We start from the raw sequence: 26,610 nt of genomic DNA on the forward strand, positions 1-26,610 counted from the left end.
GTGAATACTACAAAAACAATCCATAATTTTGTTGGGAGGTATAGCTTGTCTGTTAAGAAAACATAAGCATTGTGGAAATATGTTCACCGATTGCACCGATTGAAAACGACATGAAATGTGTGAATGGTATGGCCACAGAAGACTTATGCTGTGCTAATTGTGTTTAGAGTTTTGAAAATGTGACAACTGTTTGGACAAACGCTTGTTAGCGACTGAAAAAAACTGTAATACACAGCGAATGTTTTCTACCGCATTTCTTTAGATGTGCAGAATTCAGCAAGTTTATACTGTTGAATGGATTACAATTCAGGCTATAAATGGATTCCAACATTGTGATCATCACTTGTAGAGGTAAATTATAGCTACAGGTTTGTTGTTAATACAATTGTAATGTGTTAATCTGAAACATGCAATCAGCTTGATAAAATGAATGAATGAATGAATGAATGAATGAATGAACGAATGAATGAATGAATGAAATGGGGGCATGGAAGCCTTTATTTTCGCCACATACCATATACATTACAGCACAGTGGAATTCTTTTCTTCGCGTATCCCAAATGAGGAGGTTGGGGTTTGAGTGTAGCAGGGAAAGTTAATGGCCTTGTTCAAGGGCCCAACAGTGGCAGCTTGGCAGTATTGGGGCTTGAACACTGATCCTTCAAAGGACACACCGCCTTAACATTTACATTACATTACATTACATTACATTATAGTAGATGTGGTATCTTAATGGTTAAGGTGTTGGACTACTGATTAGAGTGTAGTGAGTTCCAATCCCAGGTCCATCAAGCTGCCACTACTGGGCTCCTGAGCAAAGCCTTTAACCCTCAGTTGTATTAATTACAAGTTGCTCTTAATAAGGACATCTGCCAGTTCTGGAGTCTTTTTGTAAATCTTCTGTAGTCTTTTTGTTAGCACGCTTACAGTATATTGCTAATTATGCAGTAAAGCATCTGAGCAGTCAGTTGCATAATTGTGAGAAAGATAAGAAAGATGGACTGTGAAGTGCGCTGTGATAACAAACACCACCGTGTGTGGAGGTAATATTTCTAGGTTGATTTTTTTTCGTGCAACAATATTATATCCACAACAATATAACACACACAATATAACAATATAATATCCACACAACATTCTATTACCCTGATGTGTCACTAATACTTTATTGTCTGTAATCATTTAACTTCTGCTCCACCCTGTAAACTCTATTACATCTTTTCCACCAACTATCTAATCTATCTAATGGTTTGATTTTCACTATACATCAGAGTTATTTAGTGCATCTCTGCCTCATTTGACCTTATAATTAGAATCGGTTTCCTCCAGGTGTTGCTGCAAAAGCTCTCGGGAATAGAAGACTATACACATGCAAAGGTCTATTGAAACCCTGTGGGCAGGCTGCTGGTCTGACCTGAGTGTTAGAGAGTCTATTATACGCCTAAAGCGGGTTATATTTAGAAATGGAGAAATGCATCTCTCAATGGAATTGCATTTTAAGACGCTCTCATAAGCTTAATTTAACACGTAGGCAAATCCACAGAGACACATAGCTGCTGCAATGCAGTGTGCAATCAGATGGAACCACAGGTGTTAAAGACAGAGCAGAAGAGCAGAAGATCAGAAATCCTCAAGTAACAGACATTCATATCAAACCATATTCATTTTGAATCAGTTGTATAAAGCAGGATAAGGAATGGACGTAAATGAGACGATCGGTGCCGTTGAGTTTTAATAAAGCAAAAGAAAAATCTGCCCTTTGACCCTCTGTAAAAGTAGTTTCTGTTTCAATCATGATTCCAGGAACGATGGCTGGATTAAACAAATTTCTGCTCATCTGAAGTCTTAAAGAACTCAGTACAAGATGTGTGTGTGTGTGTGTGTGTGTGTGTGTGTGTGTGTGTGTGTGTGTGTGTGTGTGTGTGTGTGTGTGTGTGAGTGTGTGTGTGTGTGTGTGTGTGTGTTTGTGTGTGTGTGTGTGTGTGTGACCATCTTCTGTGTTATTCAGTTGTGATGTAGAGCCAGCTTCCTTCTTACTGTGATCCAAGAACCTCTAGAGTCCAGGACTGACTATGCAGGGAGAGATGCACGTGTGTGTGTGTGTGTGTGTGTGTGTGTGTGTGTGTGTGTGTGTGTGTGTGTGTGTGTGTGTGTGTGTGTGTGTGTGTGTGTGTGTGTGTGTTGGGGGGTATTACAGGGGTGGGGGGACATGTTTCCTTATCTAAGGTCCGCAGGCGGTTTTTGAGTCTCTTATCAGCAGTCACCATATTGTGTGAGTACATCCTCCTGTCCAGCAGGGAGCGGAAAACTGTTCCCTCTCTCCCTCCCTTCCCTCTCTCTCTCTCTCTCTCTCTCTCTCTCTCTCTCTCTCTCTCTCTCTCCCACCCATCACTCTCACTGTCTCTCTCTCTTTTTTCTGTAAAGTCCAATACATTCCCATCCAATGGAAACCAACTGGAGCACTACAGTATGTCTGCTGTGGGATTAGAAAGAAAGAGAAAGGAAAGAGAGAGAGACAGAGAGAGCAAGAGAAAGGTGCCTGGATGCTAAATCCATCACCTGCATTTACACAATAACACAACAGAACCCACAGAACCTTAACTAGTTTTGTGTTTCTTTCCAATTTGTTGATTTGTTCCTAGTCACTGATGTGACACCAGTCGTTAATTTTAGTGTTTTAGTGTTCTCATGCTATTGTAGCTTAAAAGACAGGAAGGTGAACATACAAAAACTGAGAGAGCGAGACAGAGAGAGAGAGAGAGAGAGAGAGAGAGAGAGAGAGAGAGAGAGAGAGAGAGAGAGAGAGAGAGAGAGAGAGAGAGGGAGAGAGAGCAAAGAGAGAGAGACAGAGAGAGAAAGTTAGTGAGGAGGGAATGGAAGGCGTGATGGAATAGGACGTTGCGTTTATCACCCAGAAGACAGACTCTAGTGAACATGAGGACACACACCAATAGTGGAGACCCCAACGTGCATGAGTGTGAAGGTGTGATCAACATTCTGTCCACAAACATGGTAAGTACCTTAAGGAAACTCTCAATGCAGCTATTAAGGAAGTCGACTTTGTCGTATTTTGTTTGACGACTGAAAACTGATCTGTTTTAATGTCTCATGAAATATCAGTGTCACATTTTTACAAGTGACGAGCTAAAACCTTAAACTGGATGGTGCAGTGATCACATGTATCGCATAAACGGACACGTACATGCGGAGTTGCCAGTTTATTAGGGACTGTGTATTGTGTACAAGAGAATAATGATTTTAAATTAATATTAAAACACGCTTTGTCATATTAATCTTATAAACTTGGATCTGTGTTAATATTAAATATTTTATGTCTGCACATAATAATAATAATAATAATAATAATAATAATAATAATAATAATAATAATAATAATAATAATAATAATAATATAACAGCCATATTTAATACTAAATAGAAATAAGTACTTGAAGTGTAGCAAATAACACACTGTTATACATTATATATTATTATATTATAAATCATTTATATACACAAGCAGACTCATTTAAATACACAAGAAGGAATTTCATTTCACTCTGAATAGAACTTCAGTAATAAATAATTATTGACGCTGTATACGTCCGGGGGAATACTTACTGTAATTATGACATTCTTCTATCATGAGTATCTTTTATTATATTATATATTTTTTATCAACGCCGATGAAAAAGTTCAAACGTGACATAATGTAGTGTTGAAACTGAACACACATCCATATGCCATGAAAAGCATCAACACCAGCAGAGACTTGACATTAAATGATATTACAGTAAATACCCGTAACGATTAATACCATAAGAGACTTAATTCTATACCCCAGCAAATAATTCTAAAGTAATTAGCAATGAATGTAAAGTAATGCTCCAAAGCAGCTCCAGTGTCTAATGTAAACGCTTTGAACGTTTCTTATTCAAGTTTGAATGACATCATTTTTTACACCGTCTTTCCTTAGACATATGCAGTTTTATATATAACTTAAAAAAAACCCCACAAAAATAGGCTGTATATATAAATATATGGTTAATGAGAAAAGGGAAACACCCTCGGTGAATGGAAGTAGGCATCTGAGAAAGAGGACAAGGGAGGAAAAAAGGGAAGGATCTAGATTGCAAAAGCAAATCATGAATCATTCAAGGCCGGGTGAATTTTTCTGTCACCAGTCCTCGGATTATTATTATCCTCGCCGAAACATCGAGCACATTGTTTTATTTTACACTAGTGACCAACATGAATAACACGTTGAGTTATTTACACATTCATCATAGAAATGTGATTACGGCTAACGCTGAACTCGTTTTTCTGCCTTATTTTATTTGTGACAGATTAAATATCTCGTCTTTATCCTTGATTTTTCAAAGTGATGAAATATATTTGCAAACGATGTGAAGAAATGGGGATCATATTAGCTACAAGACAAAAAATTGATGTTATGATTAAGTATGCATGTAAGACCCAAATACTAAAAACTGTAGAAGTGTTCATAAAGGATTAACATTTCGGCAAATTTGTCCTATGGTTTCAATGTATGTCTTAGTAGCTTTAGAGCGTTTTTGCTGATATCTCTGTATTGATTCCCCTAACCCAAAATATATATACAGATGTGAGATATTTGACTCATCTTAACTGTACCTTTTCCTCTTTTATTACAAATGAGATATACGTATTCAGATTTCAACCGAGCTGACTAGACTCTCAATCACGTCTACTTTAAATGTAGAAATATAGAAAAATTATCTTAAAATTCAACAAACAAACTTATTAACAAACAGATTTATTTCACTGTCTTGGGATCTAGCAATGTACTGTATTTATATCATGGCCTGAAAACAAATATTTGAGCAGTTTATTTATAGCATATTAAGGAGGAATTCATCCAAATGTTTGAGTGATTTTTCAGTTTATTAAAGTATGCAAATGTAAAGATATTTCAGAAAATTGTTGTAAGAGTATCAGCTTTACTATATTTACAAGGGAGATTTTGTGGTAGGTACCAAAGAACATTCTCTTATACTCCTCTAGGCTATGGATGCCAATTTAAGCCTCATATTTCTGCAGCTTCTGATGATCTTTGCGTGTGTTTAGACCCCCTGAGTGGCAATTGAATTGACAATAAAACTAAATGCACCCTGGTGTGACTGCCGACAAGGGATCTGCAGACTAAACATCGCAGATTCCCTGACTGAGGCATTGCAAGGGAGAACAAGCAAAGCTTCTGAGAGATGTCATCAACATGCACTGATCCATACAGAAGACCTTTAACTATTTAGAGACTGAGTCCGAGCTCTGTAGCTAGACTGAGACAGAAAGAAGAAGACCATGATGGAGAAGTTGGAGCCCACTGTATCTTCATCCCCTGCTCTGTCAATGACTGACCCTTTAACTCCTCCACACACTCATTCTCCATGCACCAGCAGCCCTGCAGCGAATGAGGATAATGGTACAGAGAGTGGCATGAGCTCAAACCCCAGCAGTCCGGCTACATCGCAAATTACCGAGACAGCTAATGTAGAGGAGAAAGCTGAGCCTGCTAGCTCACCCCCAAACACAAGCATCCCTTCCATTTCTACTTCCACATCCAGTTCCACTTCCACCGTCGTCCTCTGCTCTCCTCCTTCATCATCTCCTGCTCCACTGCCCCCTAACATCCCAGTCATCAGTCTGGCTCACAGTAAACCTCCTCTGCCACCGATCCCTATGCCTGCTACACAGCTCACCGCCCTCCACCCCATACCCACAGTGCCACACGGACCTGGAGAACTCCGACTGGCACAGCTAGCTGCCCTCTCAGGGGGTCCAACAGCCTCGGTGCCTCCACCTAGAGGTCTACTGCCTCACCAATACCTACCTGGACACCCTTTACTCAACAGGTAAGCACTCACAGTGCCATAGTTTCAGATCATCATTTCACCTCTTATTTTTTTCATCATGATATCACATCACCCAAATGTAGTCAATAAGCCAAGAATTTACCTTCAAAAATGATCTATCTTTAAAAATATCAATGCTTCTAGAAAACACAGCCGTGTTTTAAATGTTAAAAAGCATAACATGTATAAAGAGAAATAAGAACTGTTATAACATTCATTCATTCATTCATTCATTCATTCATTCATTCATTTTCTACCGCTTATCTCGGGTCACGAGGAGCCTGTGCCTATCTCAGGCGTCATCGGGCATCAAGGCAGGATACACCCTGGATGGAGTGCCAACCCATCACAGGGCACACACTCTCATTCACTCACACACTCACACACTATGGACAATTTTCCAGAGATGCCAGTCAACCTACCATGCATGTCTTTGGACCGGGGGAGGAAACCGGAGTACCCGGAGGAAACCCCCGAGGCACGGAGAGAACATGCAAACTCCACATACACAAGGCGGAGGCGGGAATCGAACACCCAACCCTGGAGGTGTGAGGCAAACGTGCTAACCACTAAGCCACCGTCCCCCCCTCTGTTATCACATGTTAAAGATTATTAATTTTTACACAAGCTATTATAATTAGGAGTCATTATCAACCTCCAGGTTTGGGTGTAAATTTCTGTGTATAGAGTCTCTGTGCTTCAAGGTGTTTTTTTTCTGAATACTCAAGTTTCCTCCCAGAGTCAAAAGACATGCGTCGTACACTGATTGGCATCTCTAATTTGCCTGTAGTGTATAAATGGGTGTGTGAACTTATATGTGTGTTTGTCTCCTGCGATGAGTTGCCACCTAATCCATCCAAAGTGTCCCCTGTCTTGTGCCGCCAAAAGTCACAAATGAATGACTGATGAAATGTACATATACGTATAAGGAGTATTTCCTACAAATAACATTCTGTTTTTATGTTCGTGTGAAAAAAAAACAACAGAATATCATGCAGCATTTTCTAGTTTTTTTATGTATGTATAGCTTTATTATATCCGAATACGCCAATAGCTTGCTAAGCAATGCAATGTCACATGATCAAATTATTTCCCTAGAAGAGAAATATTTCGATGAAGAGAAAGTCGATAACCTTTATTTAATAAGCATTATTTAATTTGCTTAGTCAATCTGCTCTTAATTTTAGTACATTTATATGGCTAGAAGTATTTCCTTAACCGTTTAGCACCTTAAAAGTCTGCTGTTGACTAAAAATTTCTCTTGTACTGATGCGACAAACCTGAGGCACTCTGCTCGTCGGTTTCAATCAAGTTCAACTTAAAAGTTATTGAGGAAGCTTTATTTATCGATCCACAAGGCCCGATAAACAAGGCATTAAACCGGTGTCGATTCAGCATTAGCTGTTTATAGCGGTACCACAATGTTCTCTTGCTCTTTATGCTTACAATGCTTTTGGGAAATTGGGGCGACATGCAACTGCAACCCATGACATATTGCACAAGACAAGCATCTGTCCGCCTTCTTTTGTTCCCTCGCAGTGCCATGCTACACATTTTACATATTCTGTTTTGTAAATACTGAAATCCTATTATACGGTTCCTATATTATGCAAGAGTAGTGTGCAGGCCGGAAGACCGTCATGTAAAAGTTCCTGTTTCTTTGCAAAAAAAATGAATATAATTTTAAGCGGGAAGGTAAAAATTTTCATCGATAGTCCAAGTGAACATCTACATACATATGCATAATATGTGAACAAGCCCTGCAAGACGTTTGAAGATGTTTAAGGTATAGAAGACAAAACCTATGCATATGATCTGTATATCCTTAGTGACTGACTGTTTCTAATGAGGTCCAGTTCCTTAAAACACTTCAAGGAAAACAGCTATGTAGAAAAGCTACTAATTTAAGAGAGGCAGCGTGAATTGTGTCTGGACCGAGCTAAAGAGCTACATCGACTGTCTCAATCATTCACTGTACTGATGTAATGAAGTCAGGTCTTGACTGGTCACATCAGCTCGATCAAAACACAGGAAGTCACACAGAAACTCATCAAAGCACCGATAACTGCTTTTTATGGATTTTTTTCACTTGTTTTCCATGAAACGGTGGTTCAACTGAGTCATTTGGTCACAAATGTTTTTGTTTCTGTTTCTAAAGATTAAAATATCACAAAGAACAAATATGGATGGTTTTTCAAATGAAATTTATTTATTTATTTATTTATTTATTTATTTATTTATTTATTTATTTATTGCTTTTTTTTTGTTAATTTACATCTTTTTTTTGGTTTTCTCTCTTGCAGCTCTTTCCTTAGTCCATCCGGTAGTTATGGTTTCTTCGGCAACAACCGTGTTAAAAGAAGACCATCAAGCCACTTTGAATTGGATCTAACTGATTGTAAGTTAAAGCATTCTACAAGTCTTTCTAATCTGGGGAACAACAGGGTTTCAGAAATATCATAACATAACATAACATAACATAACATAGCATAACTATCCTTGTTTTATTGTGTCATTGTCATGAGACACAACACTATTTTCACTATAAACCATGTCAACTAATTTCAAATGCGAATTTAAGTACAAAAAAAAAAAAATTGATAAACCTTCCATACATAGAACTGTTTTTTTTAACTCTCTGGCTACTAATAAATAGCTAAACCGTTATTGTACAGCTTTACATACCTGATATTTTAAACAGTTTGTAAAAATATTTGAAATTAAAATTGAAATTGAGTTTTGTACTGACGGGGTTCATCGATTCTTTTTCAGATTGTAAAACATTTCGCTCTAGTTAACATTCATGTTGTCATCAATGGTTAAAATTAACCATTTTTTTTTATCAGGTTTTCCATTCAACTACTTACAGGATATTTTCAGTCAGTTTAAACAAACGGTTTTATTGCTGCAAGTCTGATATAAAATGAGTCAGGACTCTTAGTGATTGAAGATAACACCTTAAAACTTTAGATGCTTGTGAACAAACTCCTGGGGCATCTCAGAGAACAGAAATAGCTTCGATATCACTGTTTACTTCGAAGAATTTTCTTTGAACGTTTCTTAAAACAAAAAAATATGCATTTGTGTTTTTCTGGAAATTTTCATTGAAGATATTTCTTCTAGTATGCTAGGTACGTACGTAAATGCTTATGAAAAGAATTACAAATACAATACACATTCTTAAATCCCTGGGTGTCTACTTTCATAAGAGTCATTAAGCACCACCATCTCTCAGGGTCAGAGGTAGTTCCTGTATACAGCAAGACTCTTCTGTTCTGGCACGAGGTGGTGGACTGAACCGTTGAGTCACATGACAGCTCAAGACCTACAGTACAGTACCTCTTCCTGAAACACTTAAAGTAGCACTTATTTTCTCTGTTTGTTTTATGTGTATGTTTTTTAAAAAAGAGTTTTAGGTTGATGGAATCCGTCTGTAACCTAGTGAACCAGCGTTAATATATTCACTGATAGCAAAGCACTTTTGTACGTCGCTCTGGAAAAGGGCATCTGCGCAATGCCGTTAATGTAAATGTAAATGTTAAAAATCTCCAATGCTGAATATGGAAACCCCAAAACAGACATAAATTCCATTTTTGTACCTCTGGAAAAAAGAGTTCAGGAGACTGTTAATCAAGGAGAGTGTTAATCAAATGCTCATTAGGATTCCTACAGATTTTGCTATCATATTAAAGAATTAGGGTGTATCAGCTCAGTTTAGTTTTGTTCTCCAAACAACCGACTCTCAGGCATATAATTGCCTCCTTATCTGTACACCGGCTCTGTGGCACATCACACACTGCAGAAGAGGGGTTATTTTATCATCCTGAAACTGAATATCTTTAATTCAGTGCAACTTACTGTAAGTGTATTTAAATAACTGCCATTTAATGTCCATATGAAATAAGAAGGAAGTGTTGATGATCATCCATGACTGAAAGGAGCATGGCTAGGTTCTTAAAATATTAAAATATTTCCATGAATCAGCACAGACTTCCTCATAAACAAAAGTTTCAGTTTAAAATCAGAATCAGTGAAATGGTCGTTCCCTCCACATGAACAGTTTCACATTCACTCCCGTTATCGCTGCTGAAGACGTAGCCTGTATATAATGACTGCAGGTCATGATATTTAAATAGGAGGCTAAAATCTGCCAATATGTTCACAATGGAACTATTAGAATCAAGCAATACATAAAATCACAAAATCCATATCATTATTGACGGCACAATAAAAATAATGTGGTGTAAACTATTATTGATTCCAAACTTCCTGTCTATTCTTGTCTTTTTATTTTTGAAACTTTAGACCACTCGCTCGAGTGTATTATGGATTGATCATGACTTGATCATCACCTAGAACAGCTTTACTATATATTTCATGTTTCTGTATACCATGTACTGTATGTCTGTTCATTGCTGTCATGGGACATATGTTCATGTTTGTGGTTCTCTTTCAGGTCCTCCTCAGAAGCTGGCCAGGCGTGTTTTCACCAATAGCCGTGAGCGTTGGCGTCAGCAGAACGTGAACGGTGCTTTCTCAGAGCTCCGGAAACTCATCCCTACACATCCACCAGACAAGAAGCTAAGCAAGAACGAGATCCTGCGGCTCGCGATGAAGTACATCAACTTTCTGGTGAAGCTATTGAATGACCAGTCTAACGACAGCGACACATGCAGCCTAACGGACAGCACAGAGGAGGACAAGAGCAAGACGAAAGGGGCAAATGAAACGATGGGCAATGGCCACAAAGACTGCAGCCATGTCCTTCGCTCAGCGTGTCCCTCAGACAGCACCTCACCGTCTCAGATCACTCCTCCACTTCCTGCTGTTCGCCTGACCTTAGTCACTTCCCACCGTAACAGAGACTCCACTGATTCAGTCATCGCTTTGACCGCATCGCCCGGCTCCAGTTGCTATGGCGACACGGACAGTGAGGAAAATTTAGGCTCACAGAATTCAGGGATTGTTAAGACGAGCGTTAGCGAAGGGATGATGGAAAAAATGAAGGAACAGATACAGACTGTTATGGCTTCTGGATACCACCGATGACATCTCCTGTGACATCATGTTTAAACGCTGGCGCACAAACTGACAAAAAGAGGAACGGACTAGTCAAATATATATATGCGCTTCTGTGTGTGCTTGTGTGTGTGCTTGTTTGTGGAATAGTCAATTATTATTATTATTATTATTATTATTATTATTATTATTGTTATTATTATTATTATTATTATGTTTAAATTTAGTGGTTAATTCCCACCATAACAGTTTAAATTTTGACATTTTAATATTTTAGATGTTTTATTGTGTACAGATTAATTATTAGCATCTGAGGTAAACACGTTTGGTTCACACACATTGTTGTGGCACTTTGAAGTATGAAGACAAGAAAAAATAAACAAGCTGTGTATTCGGAGACCTTTGTGCTATTGTGTATCACAGACAGCAGGAACGAATAGAAATGGTGTGTCTAAGTAGCAGAAGATAAACATGAAGAATAATCAGGCTTGTGGAAAGATCTACAAAAGGTCTATGTCAAGCCTTTATAGCAAAGGGGTGTAACTGTAGTGCACTTACCACCTCCGAGGCACCAGATTGGTAAAATTGACCTTTACTCATGGAGGTCAGTGAGCTTATGGATGTGGAATTGGTTTATTAGCAGTTTTATCTGAATGTGTTACGTTGCCTTGTGACCTTTGTGTCAAGTCACCTTTGTCAGAATCTCAAATACTCTTGAATTTCCATCTCTGGAGCCACAGCAAAGACAAACATCTTCCTCGTTACCAAAGTTAAGCGAATCTTTAATACTGATAATAACATTAAAAGTTAGGTCAGTTAGTGACTGTTTCTACTGTAGCTAGGACTGGTCGGAGGATCGTTGTGGCTACGGCTAGCGCTTTTTCTGTAAAAATTGAAACCGAAAAAATAAAAAAGTGAAAAACCTATTCTGGCATACTCGTCTCTACTCTTCTGGCAGAAGTTAAATGTAAGTTTAATCATGTCAGAAGTATGGTTATTACACTATGTTTATATTCCCGTGGAACATTTTGAAAAAGACTAGATAGCGCCATCGATCAATATTTCACTATTAGCAAAATTAGCATCTAGAGGTAAGAATTTTAAACCAGTGAAAAACTACTGGAACATAAGACGTGTGAAATTCCTGGTATCATCATTGCAAATTTTTCTGCTATTTCATGGTATCTGCTTAGAGTTTCGCCTTTGCAAAGAATGTCTTACAGATGAAAATATTCAGCTTGAAAACATTTAAGAAGTGTAAAGAATTGCTGTTAAGCTTCAGATGTTTATTTAAATCATGTAGAAGTGCTATTTATTGTGAATAAGTGATTTCTTTTATTTCTTAGTAAATCCTGTGTTTGGAACACATTTCAGGAGTAAACAAAATATTGATTACATATATTAAGGTCTACAATTTGTCCAAATTTGTAAAATAGAATATTGCATTGTTTACTGTGTGCATGTGTATGCTTTTTTATGTTACGTATCACAGCGTTAACATGCTCTATGTTCGACTAAATCAGCTTCTTGCTTTTCTGGACTTTGGACTGGATTGAACTAGCTAATATCTACCACAAAGTAATGCTACTAGACGATTAAGATGACATTTTCATTAAATAAAAAGGGTGCGTGAGTTTTAAGACTCTGTGAGTTTGCAGAAATTAAACAGGTCAATATTAATTTTTTGAAAATTTCTACCAGAAAACTATTGAAATAAAAGAACTACAACTGTTTATAAAAAAAATACCCCAAATTAAAGGTATTTAACTTAAATTCTTCCAAATAATACAAATATCATTTATAAATGAATTTTTATATATAATTATTTTTTAAAGAATGATTTAGCTCAGAATCTAGAATTATTGATGATTTATACTGATCATAGGTCATAGGCCATCTAAGATGGCTGCCTGTCGAGAGCTGCATACGTGGTTTATGATTTCCAAAATATCTCACAACGATAGCCATCGACTTTCATTTCTTGATATTATCAGTGTTTCGTTGTCTCCTGACTGATTTACTACACATATTTTACTATCATGAGTCGAGGTCTTTTAGTTATAATTCTTTTTTTTTTTTCTTTTTTTTTAAAGCGAAACCAATGGAATTTATTTTGGTGCTTTCTGGCCTCTTGATAATTTAATTCTTTAAGTTTGTAAGATTGTTTGGAAGCCTAGCTTATATTTGTTAGTGAAGTGTCTAGGGCGTTTAGGGGGTTAAACATTAACAATAATATATTTCTTACAGGTGAGGCGGGTACTAAAGATATCAGGCCAAATGTTGATAGGATGAAATGATTTGAAGGTAGAAAAAGTCAGTTCACACTCATGGGTACAGTACAAGACTACCATGAAGGGAGTCTGTCTTTTTTTTTATATATACTAACACTTTGCTAACACAACATGGTAACGCCAAACATATTCATCCTGCAATTATTTGTATTGTCTCGTAGTTTATTTTGTACATTCTGAATAAAATCCTTGCATCATGGCAGAGGAAGTTAGTCATGAAAAACACTGAGTAGAACAGAGCTTTCAGAGCCACATCTCTATCCACTTCCTCTTAGTAAGTTCAGTGAAAGATCAGCAATGCAAGCCAGTAATTTAACAGAGTAATGAACCAGATGCGTATTCAGACTCTACTGAATCCGGAGTTGGAAATAGCAGAAATGCTAGATATTGCTAGATACTGGATTCTTTTCTGGATTCATTTATAAGGAGATTTTGTGTTGCTTACAGTTCTTTAACTATAGAAATCATGCTTATACAACTGCTTATTTTAATATGACTAATAACTATATAACTATATATCTTTCTCAAGCATGATATTGTGTCTGGAAGATCAGATATGGGAACTGAGCCACTAGTTGAAAGGTTTATTGGTGTAAACTGCCAATTTAACAAAATAGGGAAATTAGCAACTTAAGCATGAAAAGGAGTCAGGGGAAAACATTTGACAGCGTCCTGGAACCGGACATAGTTCATCCATAACAGTGGTGGGAGAATAGGACACCACTGAAAATAAAAATCAGCATTTGAGGCTGTGTACTTTTTCATATGGCTGCCTGGAGTCACAGCTGTGGTCAGGTACCTTGGAAGGTCAGCAGAAGTAACACGACTATGCTGGTGACTATACTAGTGCTCCATACTGCCCTTTCTTCTCCTCTATCAGGTGTCCAGGAAACGTTGTTCAGTTGGTGCTCTCTCATCAGCAGCCAGCCCACTTCCTGACACAGATCATGGGAAGGAGCTTACGGAAAAAAAGAAAAAAAAAAAAGTAAAATGAAAATCACCACCAAGCGGTTTCTCTGACAACACACACCACATCCCACAAGGAAGGGAAACTTGCATAAGTGTTTAACACAGGCCGCAAAAGAGCCACAGCCTCCGTTTCTCATCCTGAGCATCGTTGTAGATGGGATGTTGTCATTTAATCTTAGTCGTTATGTAAGAAATGTGGACAGCATGTACACCTTCGTCTCTAGACTCTGATAGGGGGGCTAGAGTGAGGCAGACAGAGTGGTCTGTACCACAGAGATAAACCTCCCTGGTGGTGCCCTCCGTGCTTGGGAGCAAAGCATTGTGGGCACCACACCCTCTTTGCTGGCACAGTGCTGGGCCACCTGCTATATTTCATCAGTCCTGCTGTGGTTACCGCAGTTACGACATCCCTGATGACACGGAGCACTTCCTCTGCCCAGGGTCACATGCCAAAAAGATCTACACACACACACATATGTCTATCACAACACTGGAAAAACACAGTCAAACAGAGCTGGAAAACAAAGTCAAAGGGTCAGCTGTTTGTGTTTAATACCTTGCATCCCAAACACTGTAAATTAGCCAAAAAGCTTCTGGGAATTTTTCGGCATTCTAACATTCAGTGTTTTAAAGCAGCCGACCACTGAACTTGGACTGTTTCAGTGTAACACAAAGCATAGCAGTAAATAAGGTACATTGTAAGGGTTGTAATCTCTAAACTCATCCACAGCGACCCTATAGTCATACAATATTTTCCAGTATGACCACCATCTTGAAAAACATAAATCTTTGTAATTAGCGTGTTTTTTTTTTTTTTGTTTTTTTTTGCCATCCAAGTTTAAACCTAAAATGTTTCCTAGACTACCCACAGTGCCTATCTCATAAATTGGTAAGAAGCCTATTACCAATTTATTGTCACATATACTTTATTGTTCATTGTCACATATACATACACATTACAGCACACTAAAATTCTTACACTGCATATCTTAACTTTGGTGGATTTGGTCAGAACACAGGGTCAGCCATGATGTAGCACGTGCCCAAAAGCGTCAGCTTGGCAGTGCTAGGGCTTAAACCCTGATACTCCAATCAACAACCCAGATCCTTATCCACCTGAATCACAACTATTACTAGCCAAACTAATTCTGACATTAGATGGCATATTTTGAACCTAAGTTCAAGTTCAATTTAGCATGATGAAATCCATCATGTGGTATCGATTCATTTTATTTGCCTATCAACATAAACACCATAATGCCAGTTATCTCATAACTTGATTAGAAGCCTTTATTTTGTCACATATACATGTACAGCACAGTAAAATTCTTTCTTTGCATATCTCAGAGCACAGGGTAAGCCATGATGCAGCACCCCTGGAGCAAGGGGGGATAAAGAGCCTTGCTCAAGGTGGCAAATTGGTGTTACTGGAGCTTAAACCCCCAACCCTACCCGTATGAGCCTTCTAAATAATCAAAATAATTACAAACACTAATAATAAGAATGTTAAAAAATTGCTATTGCACTTACGATCGTATTTCGTCTTAACAAATACTGTAACGTAATCTACTACTGCACAAGATTATTACACAATTAATCGACAGTCTGAATCAAGATAAAACTGCAACTCAGCTCAAAAATTGAGGAACTCTTTTTTTTTTTTTTTTTTACATAAAACAAAATTAAAATCGGTTTCAGTAAATTCAGACAAATTTTCCGTATCTGCCAGCACAAAACAAGGAAGAACATCTGAAGTTTCTCATTTAGAAATTTAATTTCATACATCAAGTGGTTTACGGAAGTCTTACCTCAACACCGAAACCATCATCAGGATTTCTTATACAAAAGACAATTAACACCAGAGAGCTTTAGTTTTATTTTTAAAAAGAGCTGCAGATGTGGCTACAGACTCCAGCCAAAAAGAGCCACACTTAAAAAGTTGTTTAAAGTCCAACATTTTAGGATAGCGGACAATGGTTTTACACAAGCATTTTATTAATTAAAATTAATTAATTATAGATTTATTAATAGTGAGCTTAAACTCTCCAGCTAAGATAAAAAAAAAAGTCTTAAACAGACTAATAACAACACGTTTTTTACTGATTCTTATCTTCCTTGTGCCTTTGTCAGACATAAATTGAACAAACCACTTAAATCACAGTAGTCTATGTATACTCCTGGGCAAAGATTTTGCTAATGCCTATTAATAAACAACAGCTTTAGCATTAAATTAAAGATTGCAGACTATGAGCATTATTGCAGCAGGCTTTTGTCCATTACTATCCATTAGTCTGTTTTGGATTTATTGTACTTTCGTCTTCCATATTCAACGGCTGCAGATCCTGCTGTAGCCCCAACAGCACCCCCTATAGGTCCTCCAACATAAAAACCAAGTGCACCACCTAGCACTGCCCCTCCAGCCACCGGCTTAGGCACCTGCTTGGCACCTTCGCCCACCTTCTGCCCAACAAATCGAAGGACAGAGCCAATAACAGTTGCAACCGACCAGGCTACGGATTTCACTGGTTTTGCATTTTTCTCTTCTTGCTCTACTTCCTCTTCCTCCTTCAGAGAATGTAGAGTGGCTGAGTTGGCTCGGTCTACATTGTCCTCTACCCCCTGGCCTCTCCTCGACCATCCTCTGACAAGCTCCCCCTGTTCCTCATAGTTGTAATGGCTTCCTCCACTTTCCTTCACAACCTGCTCTACCTTCTCCAACAGCTCCTCTGTGTTCCCTCCATTCTTTCCTTGCTTCAGGACATGGTAGTGGTCATGACACTTCTCCACCAACTCTAGCAACTCTGGTCGCTTAGCTGCAATGTATTCCTCCACATTTCCGTCCTTCAGCTTGTCCGAGTGCGTAAAGATGACCAAAGTATGGCGCAGGATGGCATCGGAGCCAAAGGCATTCTTTAGGGAACTCAGGTCATGTAAGTTTGAGCGGCCAGGCAGGGTTACAGGAACACACAGTAGAAAGGCGTGAGGGCCTGGGGCACACAGTTCTACACAGGAGGACAGATGGGATGTCAGCTTCTCTGGGGGCCAGAACCAGTCTGGAGTGTCCACAACTGTCACCTGAGAATGCAACACATAAAGAATACTCATTACTAGATTATCCTAGTCATTGGGTAGCATATCATTCACACTATCAAAGCAAATGAGAATATGAGGCTATAAACGTAATATGAAGCAAAGAGTACTGACTTGTTTTTTTCCAATCATAGCTGTTCCTTTCACACACGACTGGGTGGTTGCACCAGTGGCATCGTCTCTACGCAGCTTAAACTCGTCACGGCCCAGAATGGTGTTCCCAGCCGTGCTCTTCCCAGACCCACTTCGACCCAACAGGACAAGTCTCAGTTCATCTGAAGAATTGCTAGAGAAAAAGGAAGAGGGGGTAATGGTGGGGCGAGAGGATAAAGCAGTGGAGGAGGAGGAGGTAGAAGAGGAGATGCCAGTGGATGAGGTCGAGACTGATGCATTGGAAGAGGATAAGACAGTGGAGGAGGATGAATAGGAGACATTAGTTTGAGAAGGGGGGAAGTCAGTGAAGGAGGAAGATGACAAGGCATTGGTGGGGGAAGAGGAAAGGGTAGCGGATGAGTAAGAGGAGACTTTAGTGGGGGAGGAAGGGAAAACATCAGTTGAAGAGATGTTAGTGGAGGGGGAAGTGGAAAAAGAAGGAGAAGAGGAAAAGTTGGTGGAGGAATGTGCAAAAGGAGCTGAGGAAGAAGTAACAGAAGATGAGGAGAAGGTACTGAAGGAGGGAGAGGAAGACACTGTGGGTGATGGGATGGAAGATGCAGCAGAGGTGGTGTCACCCATGGTGCTGAATTGGTAATGGACTAAAAAAGAAAGAGAGAAATTTACATGCATTATACACAAGTTCTTTCATGCAAATGCCAGTTTCTGGCTGAGAATCAGACTCGATTACTTTAGATTAGTTTCACAACAATGTAGACATATGTCACATGAAGATTGGGCTGTGTAGTGAGTGTACACAAGACACAACAAAAACAACTAGATTTGTAAAGTTTGTCGCAACAAACTTTGATGTTGGCTTTGACGAGGCAAGTATTCGCAAAGGCCAGAGCTTTGTGGAGTCAAGTGGACATAAGGGTCAGTGTTACTTTTGGAGGCAAGTAGATATAAAACTAGCGAAATCTAGTGGAGCGCTAGGGTGCCAAAACATTTGGAGGCAAGTGGAGATGAGCATGTGTCGTCATCCAAAAACCTGTGACGCAATTCCCCTCCTTGGGCTGAGTGTTTTGATATGTCACATGCCCATGTTGTGCAAATTTTTTTGATTTTGCATATTTTGGGGACAGGGCTTCGGGACAACTGGAAGGTCAGTCGGTACACCAATTTAAAACTTTGTTCAGAATATCACCCTAAAGGAGCTGGCCGAGTTTGGTGTAGATAGTTCGAAAGCTTGCCGAGTTATAAACCTCCAAAGTTTATAATGGGAGTCTATGGGGAAAACAAGGCCAATTTGAGACCCGGTACCAGAAGTACCGGTACTTGGATCGCTTAGAAAAGTAATAGCAACAAACCTCAGGCCAGCGTCTATGACATATCCGAATTTGGTGTATGTGGCTCGAAAGCCCTAGGAGGAGTTACTGTTGATAAATATTTGTTTAAGCTTAAATAGAAAAACAGAATGTTGGCTTCTACAAAGCGACATAATTATTGACATCATAAAGTCATCACATTCTGTGTGTTTTACATGATGTGTGTGTTCTAAATATGACTAAAATATTAACAGACACTTTCACCAGAAACTATGACTAAAAACACAGCTTACGTTAACAGGAAATATACTGTAGGTGGTACAGGGTGACTCACTGGTGTTAATGAAGTTCTGGTTGTTCTGGTTTTTGCCTGGTTGCTCTATCTCCGTCATCTGACTGAGAATGGCGCCCTCTGGTGGTGGGACCAAATAATAAAGTATGAAAAGCATGTAAAGCAGCATGAGAATATAAAAAACCAAAATCTGCTACTTTAACAAAAACAATGATAAATTCCAGATGATTCTGTTTGTTTCCAAAAGAATGACTCGGAAAATGGCATTAAGCTGTATTTCATGACATTACTAAATGGAAACGTCACTGAAGATGAAATCCATGAAAGCAAAACAAGTGTTTGAATTATGAATTATGTATTCATAAACTTACTGGATATAATAATCATATGTAGGCTTTCCTAAGCATTTTTGTGTATGATAGGAATATCGGGGTTACAGTTGCTTGGGGATGAAGTTTGGGTAGAATGGTATCTTAATTAAAAAAATAAATACAATAAATTTGTTTATGACGTAGTGTCTATGATTAAAAATAACTGTAAGACGTGGCACCTTTACTCAGTTTGAAACTGGATTGCTTCTGTTTGAGTCCTGCAGATGAGTCAAGCCCATTGGCCAGCTGCTGTGACATCACCCTTCCTGTCGCTGGCCCCATGCTTCTGACTCTGATTTTTGCCCTCTTCCCGGACTCGTCCCACGTCTCCTCTTTGCTCCATGTTGTCTGGGTCAGCGTTCTGTGATGTGGGTTTACCAGCTCCTCTTCACGCAGGCTGTACCTCCTCACCAGCTCCCGATCCTCTACCTCTCTTTGCATGGGGCTTGGCAGGTAACAGCCCCCGGCCCTCTGGGTCATCTGCTCTACCTGGCACAGAGAGTCGTTTATGTGAGTAGGTGAGATTAGGTGAGGACCTGCTCACCAGTCTAACGAATCAGTTAGTATCATAGAGTACAATAGATGCACAAACTTCATTTAGCGAGTAATCGGATGGTAAAGTAGGTCTGCTTTAAATACTCTCCAATTACACCGTCTGGTTTCTCCATCTGCTTTTACTAATAATCTGTTCTATGAAAGCAACATTTTACTCATCAGAATGCTATTCTGCAAACAAGTCCATTTTAATCCAACCAAAAAGAGTCTGAGCTTTGGCCATTCCACTAATTGTTAGAGGAAACCTTTATTTTGTTACATACATTAGAGCACAATGAAATTCTTTCTTCACATACCCCAACTTTGGAGGTTGGGGTCAGAGCACAGGGTCAGCAATGATACAGCACCCCTGGAGCAGAAGGGGTTAAGGGCCTTGCTCAAGGGCCCAACAGTGGCAGCTTGACAGTGCTGTGGCCTGAACTCTGATCCACAACACATAGCATTAATTGCTTAAGCCACCACTTCCCCTGTTCTGAAAGTTAAAGCTGCATATTTAAATATTTTGTCACATAACAAATAAAGCACAGTGGCTAATGTGCAGGTTTTAGTGTTTTTAGAACAGCACAAACGGCACCCAACATTTTATATATCTTATACAATGACTAAAACATTGTATATTTTATCCTTTCATTGTTGCATTGCGTCTGCGAGATGAGTTCATTCCTGTTATCGCTTACAGAATAGTAGCTAAATAATATTTGTTCCCTCCTTTTTATTTTTTAAAAAGAAGAGACTATGTATTATTAAACATGTCGTGTTGCATCTATGTGGACAGTCTGCCATGCAAATCCCGGGTGTAAAGTTTTGCTATAGAAAACATAACAAATAAGAGCGAGTGGATTAAAATGAACACAGTTGGAGCTATTGATCGAGCTGCTGTTTTAGAAAATGAACACAAATCAACACCTTGTAAGCAATCATTCAGCAGTGCGTTGGAATAAAATGGGTTAGGTTTATTAAAAAGTTCTAGAAAGCTCACCTTCTCCAGCAATGATATGACCTGCTCTCTTTCCTCTGGTTTGCGGTTATTGATCACATGCCAACGTCCTCCACACTCATTCACCATTGCGCTGAGCCCCAGCTCGTCCTTCCTGATGTAGGTGCCATGGTCTCGTCCTGACAGATAATCTCCGCAGGTGAGCAGCACCAGGGAGTGTTCCAGTGCACCTCTGCCAAACACACGCTCCAACTCAGCAGGAATTCGGCCCTCCATCTCGGTGAACTGTCCCACAGGTACCAGGATGAGGAAGGCATGTGGCCCTGGTGCCACCAGGCTCAGAGCTTTCTCCGTCTCTCTCTGCACGTTGATTTCAAGGCTCTCACCTCTCCAGTACCAGCGCGGTGTCTCGACCACTTTGAGGTGTCGTCCCTCACACGTTCCACGCCGAACCTCGCTCAGTCGTGATGGCACAAGGGCACTGATGCTCGAGCTGTCAGTCAGCAGCGTGTCAGCTGTTAGTGTTTTCCCACAGCCAATATTGCCTACCAGGATTAAGCGCAGCTCTGGAGTGCTACTGTGGCTACCAGATGAGTCTGGAACAGAGAGACAAAAGTAAAGAAATATTCAAAGTAGTAACAGTTAAGATTCTGAACTAAATACCTGAACTACCAGGCACTCATGCATGGATCCTTGAGCAACCCTTAGATTAGTCAAAAGATCATATTTGGTGTGTAGGCTTGGCTTCATTAGTTTTGCGCTAGAACCTTCACTTTTTAATTCACCACCACCACTTGGTATTATTCCAGTTAAATCCCGACGGCCTTAGTTATTAAAATGAGATGTATACAATAATATTGCAACAGATGTGTATAAAAATATGTTCATGTCTGTACTGTCACTTTTTTTAAAAAGACAAGCTGAAAAGTATGTCTTTGACTAGTATGTACTTTTTATCCATTTCTATTTATATCCATTTCATGTTGTTGGGCAACCATGAAACAGGTCCTGTTATCACTGACACTGTGATTTATAATAAAGCTGGTGCTGCTGCTGTTGCTGCTATTGCTGCTGCTGCAGTTGTAGAACATTGACCAAATCATAAACAGGACAACGGCACTGCTGTATATAAAATGTTCAGATATTTTAGTGTACTAAAATCTTCAATAGAACAGATGTAACCTTGCTAAGTGTGAACGTCCATCCTCGAAGTTATAACATTGTTCTACATGCTTCAGTAATCATCTCATTCACGAGACTCGATGAAAGAAAATTCCATTCATTACATATTTCTTTCTTTGACTGAGTGACAAATTCCTTGTGTGGGGTGAACACTAGTGTGTATGAATGTGTGTGTGTGTGTGTGTGTGTGTGTGTGTGTGTGTGTGTGTGTGTGTGTGTGTGTGTGTGTGTGTGTGAGAGAGAGAGAGAGAGAGAGAGAGAGAGAGAGAGAGAGAGAGAGAGAGAGAGAGAGAGAGAGAGAGAGAGATCTTCAGGTCAGGGTGTGTGTCTTTTTTTAGGCATCCAAAAACTGCATTCTTACACAAAGACACACACTCCCATAATAAACCCCCAGTAAAGCTTGTTTAACAGCATTCAGCATTGTTGTGCCACACACACACACACACACACACACACACACACACACACACACACACACACACACACACACACACACACACTCGTGAGTGGACACGGACACACAGACCCGTTACGCATTGCTCTTTTTCTTTGGTATCTATTTCCTTAACTACAAAGCATTGTTCATGTGTTTGTCATACTGTAAACAGCGAGCAAAACAGAACTTATGAGAGAAATGTTTAGAAGTTAATAGAATAAAAAAAATGAAATTCTATTTCAATGAAATGTAATGAAAATTTTCAGACTCATATCAAATACTCAAAAGTTTTATTCTTGCACCGGATCGTCAAGGTCACCTGCAGATACGTGTGTTATAGGCTGTAACAACCTGTTCATGTTTAGGGTACAATTGTTATATACATTGCATTTAAAATGAATTCATTAACCCGAGTGCTGTATTTAAAATGATGACGTTTGTAATAGAAATAAAAGAGAAACAATGAAGCGCTGTAAACTTTTCTGATTTTTCGGCGATATATTTGAATAAATTCAACAAATATACTAAGACAGTCGTCTAAATGAGTAGAAACGGCTAAACTCGGCTTACCTTGATTAAGCATATCCATGTTTCGTGAACCTCAGCAGCCAGTGTGTCTAAATTCCACAAGTGTCAAGCCTCCTTTTTTAGCTTGAGCAGAAGTTTTAATCCTAATGCACGTCTCTGTCCTTAACCTGTCAGAAGGAGCTCCTGGTTGTCACCTCCCACTTTAATTCTCTCCCCAACCAAACACACACTTACAGAACTGGATCCACAACAAATATCGTTCATCAGCTTCCACACATTCCGCGTGTGGGTGGAGGTGAGACTGCCATCTTCCACCTGTGTGAATCACGATCCACTGATATCCTGGTTACACCCGACCAAACCTGCAAGACATCCAAGCACAACACAGCACTCGGATCAATTTACAGCACATTACTGTAGAACACTCAGGATAATAGAAAAAATATGGTATAAATGAACTTATATAGCATAAATGACCTTATATGGTTTAAATGACCTTATATGGTAAAAATAACCTTATAAGGACAAGCCAAAAACTTGATCTGATATTTTTTTTTTTAATTGTACAACTACGATGTTACATTCTCGATTCTGATTGGTCAGAAGGATTCATCAAGGATTCATTCATGAGTTGATTCATTTTCTATAACAGCAGCTTTGACCTTACAAATTCCAGCAGGATGGATTAGGCTTTGTCAAAACTTTCCCTCAACATAAAATAACCTAGTCAACCTGCTTGGGTTCATTTTTTCATGCAATAATGGACACATCTCATATAATAGGCTTTAAAATGGGATTAAATCATGTAGCCTAGTGGTACGTAATGAGTAGCTAAGTGTTTAGAAGGTTGTGAGTTAAAATCCCAGGAACACCAAGTTGCCGCTGCTGGGCCCTTGTGTAAGGCCCTTCACTACTCAGTTACATAAATGAAATAAATGAACAGTAATATAGGGGGACAGTGGCTTAGTGGTTAGCACGTTTGCGTCACACCTCCAGGGTTGGGGGTTCGATTCCCGCCTCCGCCTTGTGTGTGCGGAGCTTGTATGTTCTCCCCATACCTCGGGGGTTTCCTCCGGGTACTCCGGTTTCCTCCCCCGGTCCAAAGACATGCATGGTAGGTTGATTGGCATCTCTGGAAAATTGTCCATAGTGTGTGAGTGAATGAGTGTGTGTGTGCCCTGCGATGGGTCGGCACTGGGTCCAGGGTGTATCCTGCCTCGATGCCCGATGACGCCTGAGATAGGCACAGGCTCCCCGTGACCCGAGAAGTTCAGATAAGCGGTAGAAAATGAATGAATGAATGAATGAATGAATGAATGAACAGTGATATAGCATAGCATAGCAGAGGCCTGGTATAATTTTTTTTTTGTATAACAAATGCTGCATTTGGTGAAAATCAGAGAACGTTTCAATCTTTCAGCCCAAAAAGCACAAATGCAAACCATTTTTTTTTTTTTTTTGTTTGTTTTGGTCAAAAATTGTTCCCGGATCTACACCAAATTCACAGTATACATTACAGTGGTAAAGAGTGCAATAGGTGTGCCCTTATGTTTGATTTATTCTCCTTCAAAGCTTGCACCAGATGTGTTTAAATATGCACAGCTCAAGCCTGTATATTCAATAGATTATAATATATTGGAAATGACACAGCGGTGCATTTATTTTTGTTCACCGCATCATCCATCATGTGAATTTTATATCTAAATATAATTGAGTGATGAATTGTGATGAATTGTGTACTTTATGCACAAACCTGGACTTTACCTGGTACGAACCTTGTAAAATGTTTACATTTATCCAGAGTGTCCCAGTATATTACTGTGCATATTGATTATGTATTGGAATGGAAAGACTCAGATCTCCAGCCTTGGACCGATGCATTGGTCTTGACCTGTATTTGGTGAAAGTAATGTTTTCAGGTCTACACCAAATTCACAGCATGATTAACACCGGAGTGTCCTTACTGTTGTTCCATCATGCTCCAAAGTTGATACAGGACATGAAAGCAGTTGTAGTGTATAGTGTAGTACAGTAGTGTGTAACAGATTAAATAGGTATTGTTGATGAAACTGGTATGATTTAGTTTCTTCTTTTTCAACTTTCGTCTTTTCCCGTTAGCGGTCGCCACAGCGAATCATCAGTTTCCTCCTAATCCTATCCTCGTCATCCTCTACTCTCGCACCAACTACCTTCCACATTCATACATCTCCTCTTTGGCCGTCCTCTTGACCTCTTACCTGTCAGCTCCATCTCCACCATCCTTCTACCAATATAACCATCTCCCTTCTCTGTACATGTCCAAACCATCTCAAGCTAGCCTCTCTGTCCTTGTCCCCAAAACAGCCAACCTGAGCTGTCCCTCTTATGTGCTCGTTCCTAATCCTGTCCATCCTCATCACTCCTAAAGAAAACCTCAACATCCTCATCTCTGCTACCTCCATCTCTGCCTCGTGTCTTTTCCTCACTGCTACAGTCTCTAACCCAGACACAACTGTCTTGTACACATTTCCTTTGACACTTTTCTCCACCCACTGCAACCCGCCTGCACTCGCTTCTTCACCTCTTTTCCACACTCCCCGTCACACAGGACGGTTGACCCCAAATATTTTAAACTCCTGCACCTTCTTGACCTCAGCCCCCTGTAACCTCACTGTTCTACCTTCCTCCCTCTCATTCATACACGTATTCTGTCTTACTACACCTGACTTCCATTCCTCTTCTTTCCAAAGCAGACTCTAACCTCCACCTGCTGGTAGGATTGAGTATCTAATATATATTTATATATATATGCTAATGTACAAAAAATAAGTATGATATAATGGATGAAACAGGTACAGAATTGTACAGTAAAGTATACACAATAAGTTTTGTTAGTATAATATAGAGCACAATCATGGAGTAAGGCACATATGACGTTCCAGTGTCCACAAACTTTTGGTTATATGGTCTATCTTCTTAAACCACTATAGGACAAGCACATAATAAACTGACCACATTCACTATCTCTTTCACTGTTGAGTTACCCGCTATTCCTTCTGCCTGAGGAGATGGCTGTGTCCCATTCACTTGATATTGCCGAGGATGGCTCTTACAGGGATAGCAAAGATGGCAGTGAGACTGCTGTAGATGGTAGCCAGAGATACCCTAAAGATTCCCATGGATCTTTATAATAGCTATAACAGGTGACTGGCAAGGAAAAGCCTTGGAAACAAAATTGCCCGTGCTCTTTGGTTAGCAAAACCGGCAGGTGACCAAAATATTGAAACGTATATTTATTTAAAAAAAAACAAAAAAAAAAAAAACATTGAACATTGTAATATCTGATATTGGTGAAGACCTGGACGTGTTTGGATGCAGGTATGTATGGACAAGATTTAAACAAAACTATTTATTTAAATAAAAAAACAAACAAACAAACAAAAAAAAACAGTTGCAGACTAGAAGTAGGTTTCCTTTCGCATATAGTTCATTTAATAAAACTTCACACACGTCATATGTGATGTAGAATATAAAAGCCCAGAGCACTGTACATGATTCAATCCTGAAATTAGATGAACAAGTTAGCAGAACAGATGTGTTCTACAGTACATGAGGTCCCCAAAAAAGAGCAGGTCACGTTTAGTGTAGT

The 26,610-nt window shown here is 39.3% G+C and overlaps 2 protein-coding genes across 3 annotated transcripts; one reads left to right on the forward strand and one right to left on the reverse strand.

Annotated features, from left to right (window-relative positions):
• Positions 1-2,403: 2,403 nt before the first annotated feature.
• On the forward strand, positions 2,404-11,836 carry lyl1 (LYL1 basic helix-loop-helix family member). Of its 2 annotated transcripts, none has more exons than XM_027133503.2 (4): positions 2,404-3,012; positions 5,044-5,891; positions 8,195-8,289; positions 10,348-11,836. In XM_027133503.2, the coding sequence occupies exons 2-4, from the start codon at positions 5,341-5,343 to the stop codon at positions 10,938-10,940; spliced, it is 1,239 nt and encodes a 412-aa protein (XP_026989304.1). In that variant the 5' UTR covers positions 2,404-3,012; positions 5,044-5,340; the 3' UTR covers positions 10,941-11,836. The 2 variants fall into 2 exon arrangements, with proteins under 2 accessions (XP_026989304.1, XP_026989305.1); XM_027133504.2 differs by having other exon boundaries at positions 5,107-5,891.
• A 4,084-nt stretch (positions 11,837-15,920) lies between these two features.
• On the reverse strand, positions 15,921-26,440 carry LOC113634483. The gene is made up of 7 exons (XM_027133476.2): positions 26,006-26,440; positions 23,025-23,344; positions 20,879-21,432; positions 19,524-19,833; positions 19,016-19,093; positions 17,375-18,015; positions 15,921-17,245 (listed from the first exon to the last, which is right to left on the reverse strand). Exons 2-7 carry the CDS (start codon positions 23,041-23,043, stop codon positions 16,457-16,459), a joined length of 2,391 nt encoding a protein of 796 aa, XP_026989277.2. The 5' UTR covers positions 23,044-23,344; positions 26,006-26,440; the 3' UTR covers positions 15,921-16,456.
• Between the last annotated feature and the right edge of the window lie 170 nt (positions 26,441-26,610).

The sequence above is a fragment of the Tachysurus fulvidraco genome, chromosome 5 (assembly GCF_022655615.1).
Source record: "Tachysurus fulvidraco isolate hzauxx_2018 chromosome 5, HZAU_PFXX_2.0, whole genome shotgun sequence".
NCBI classification, from domain to species: domain Eukaryota; kingdom Metazoa; phylum Chordata; class Actinopteri; order Siluriformes; family Bagridae; genus Tachysurus; species Tachysurus fulvidraco.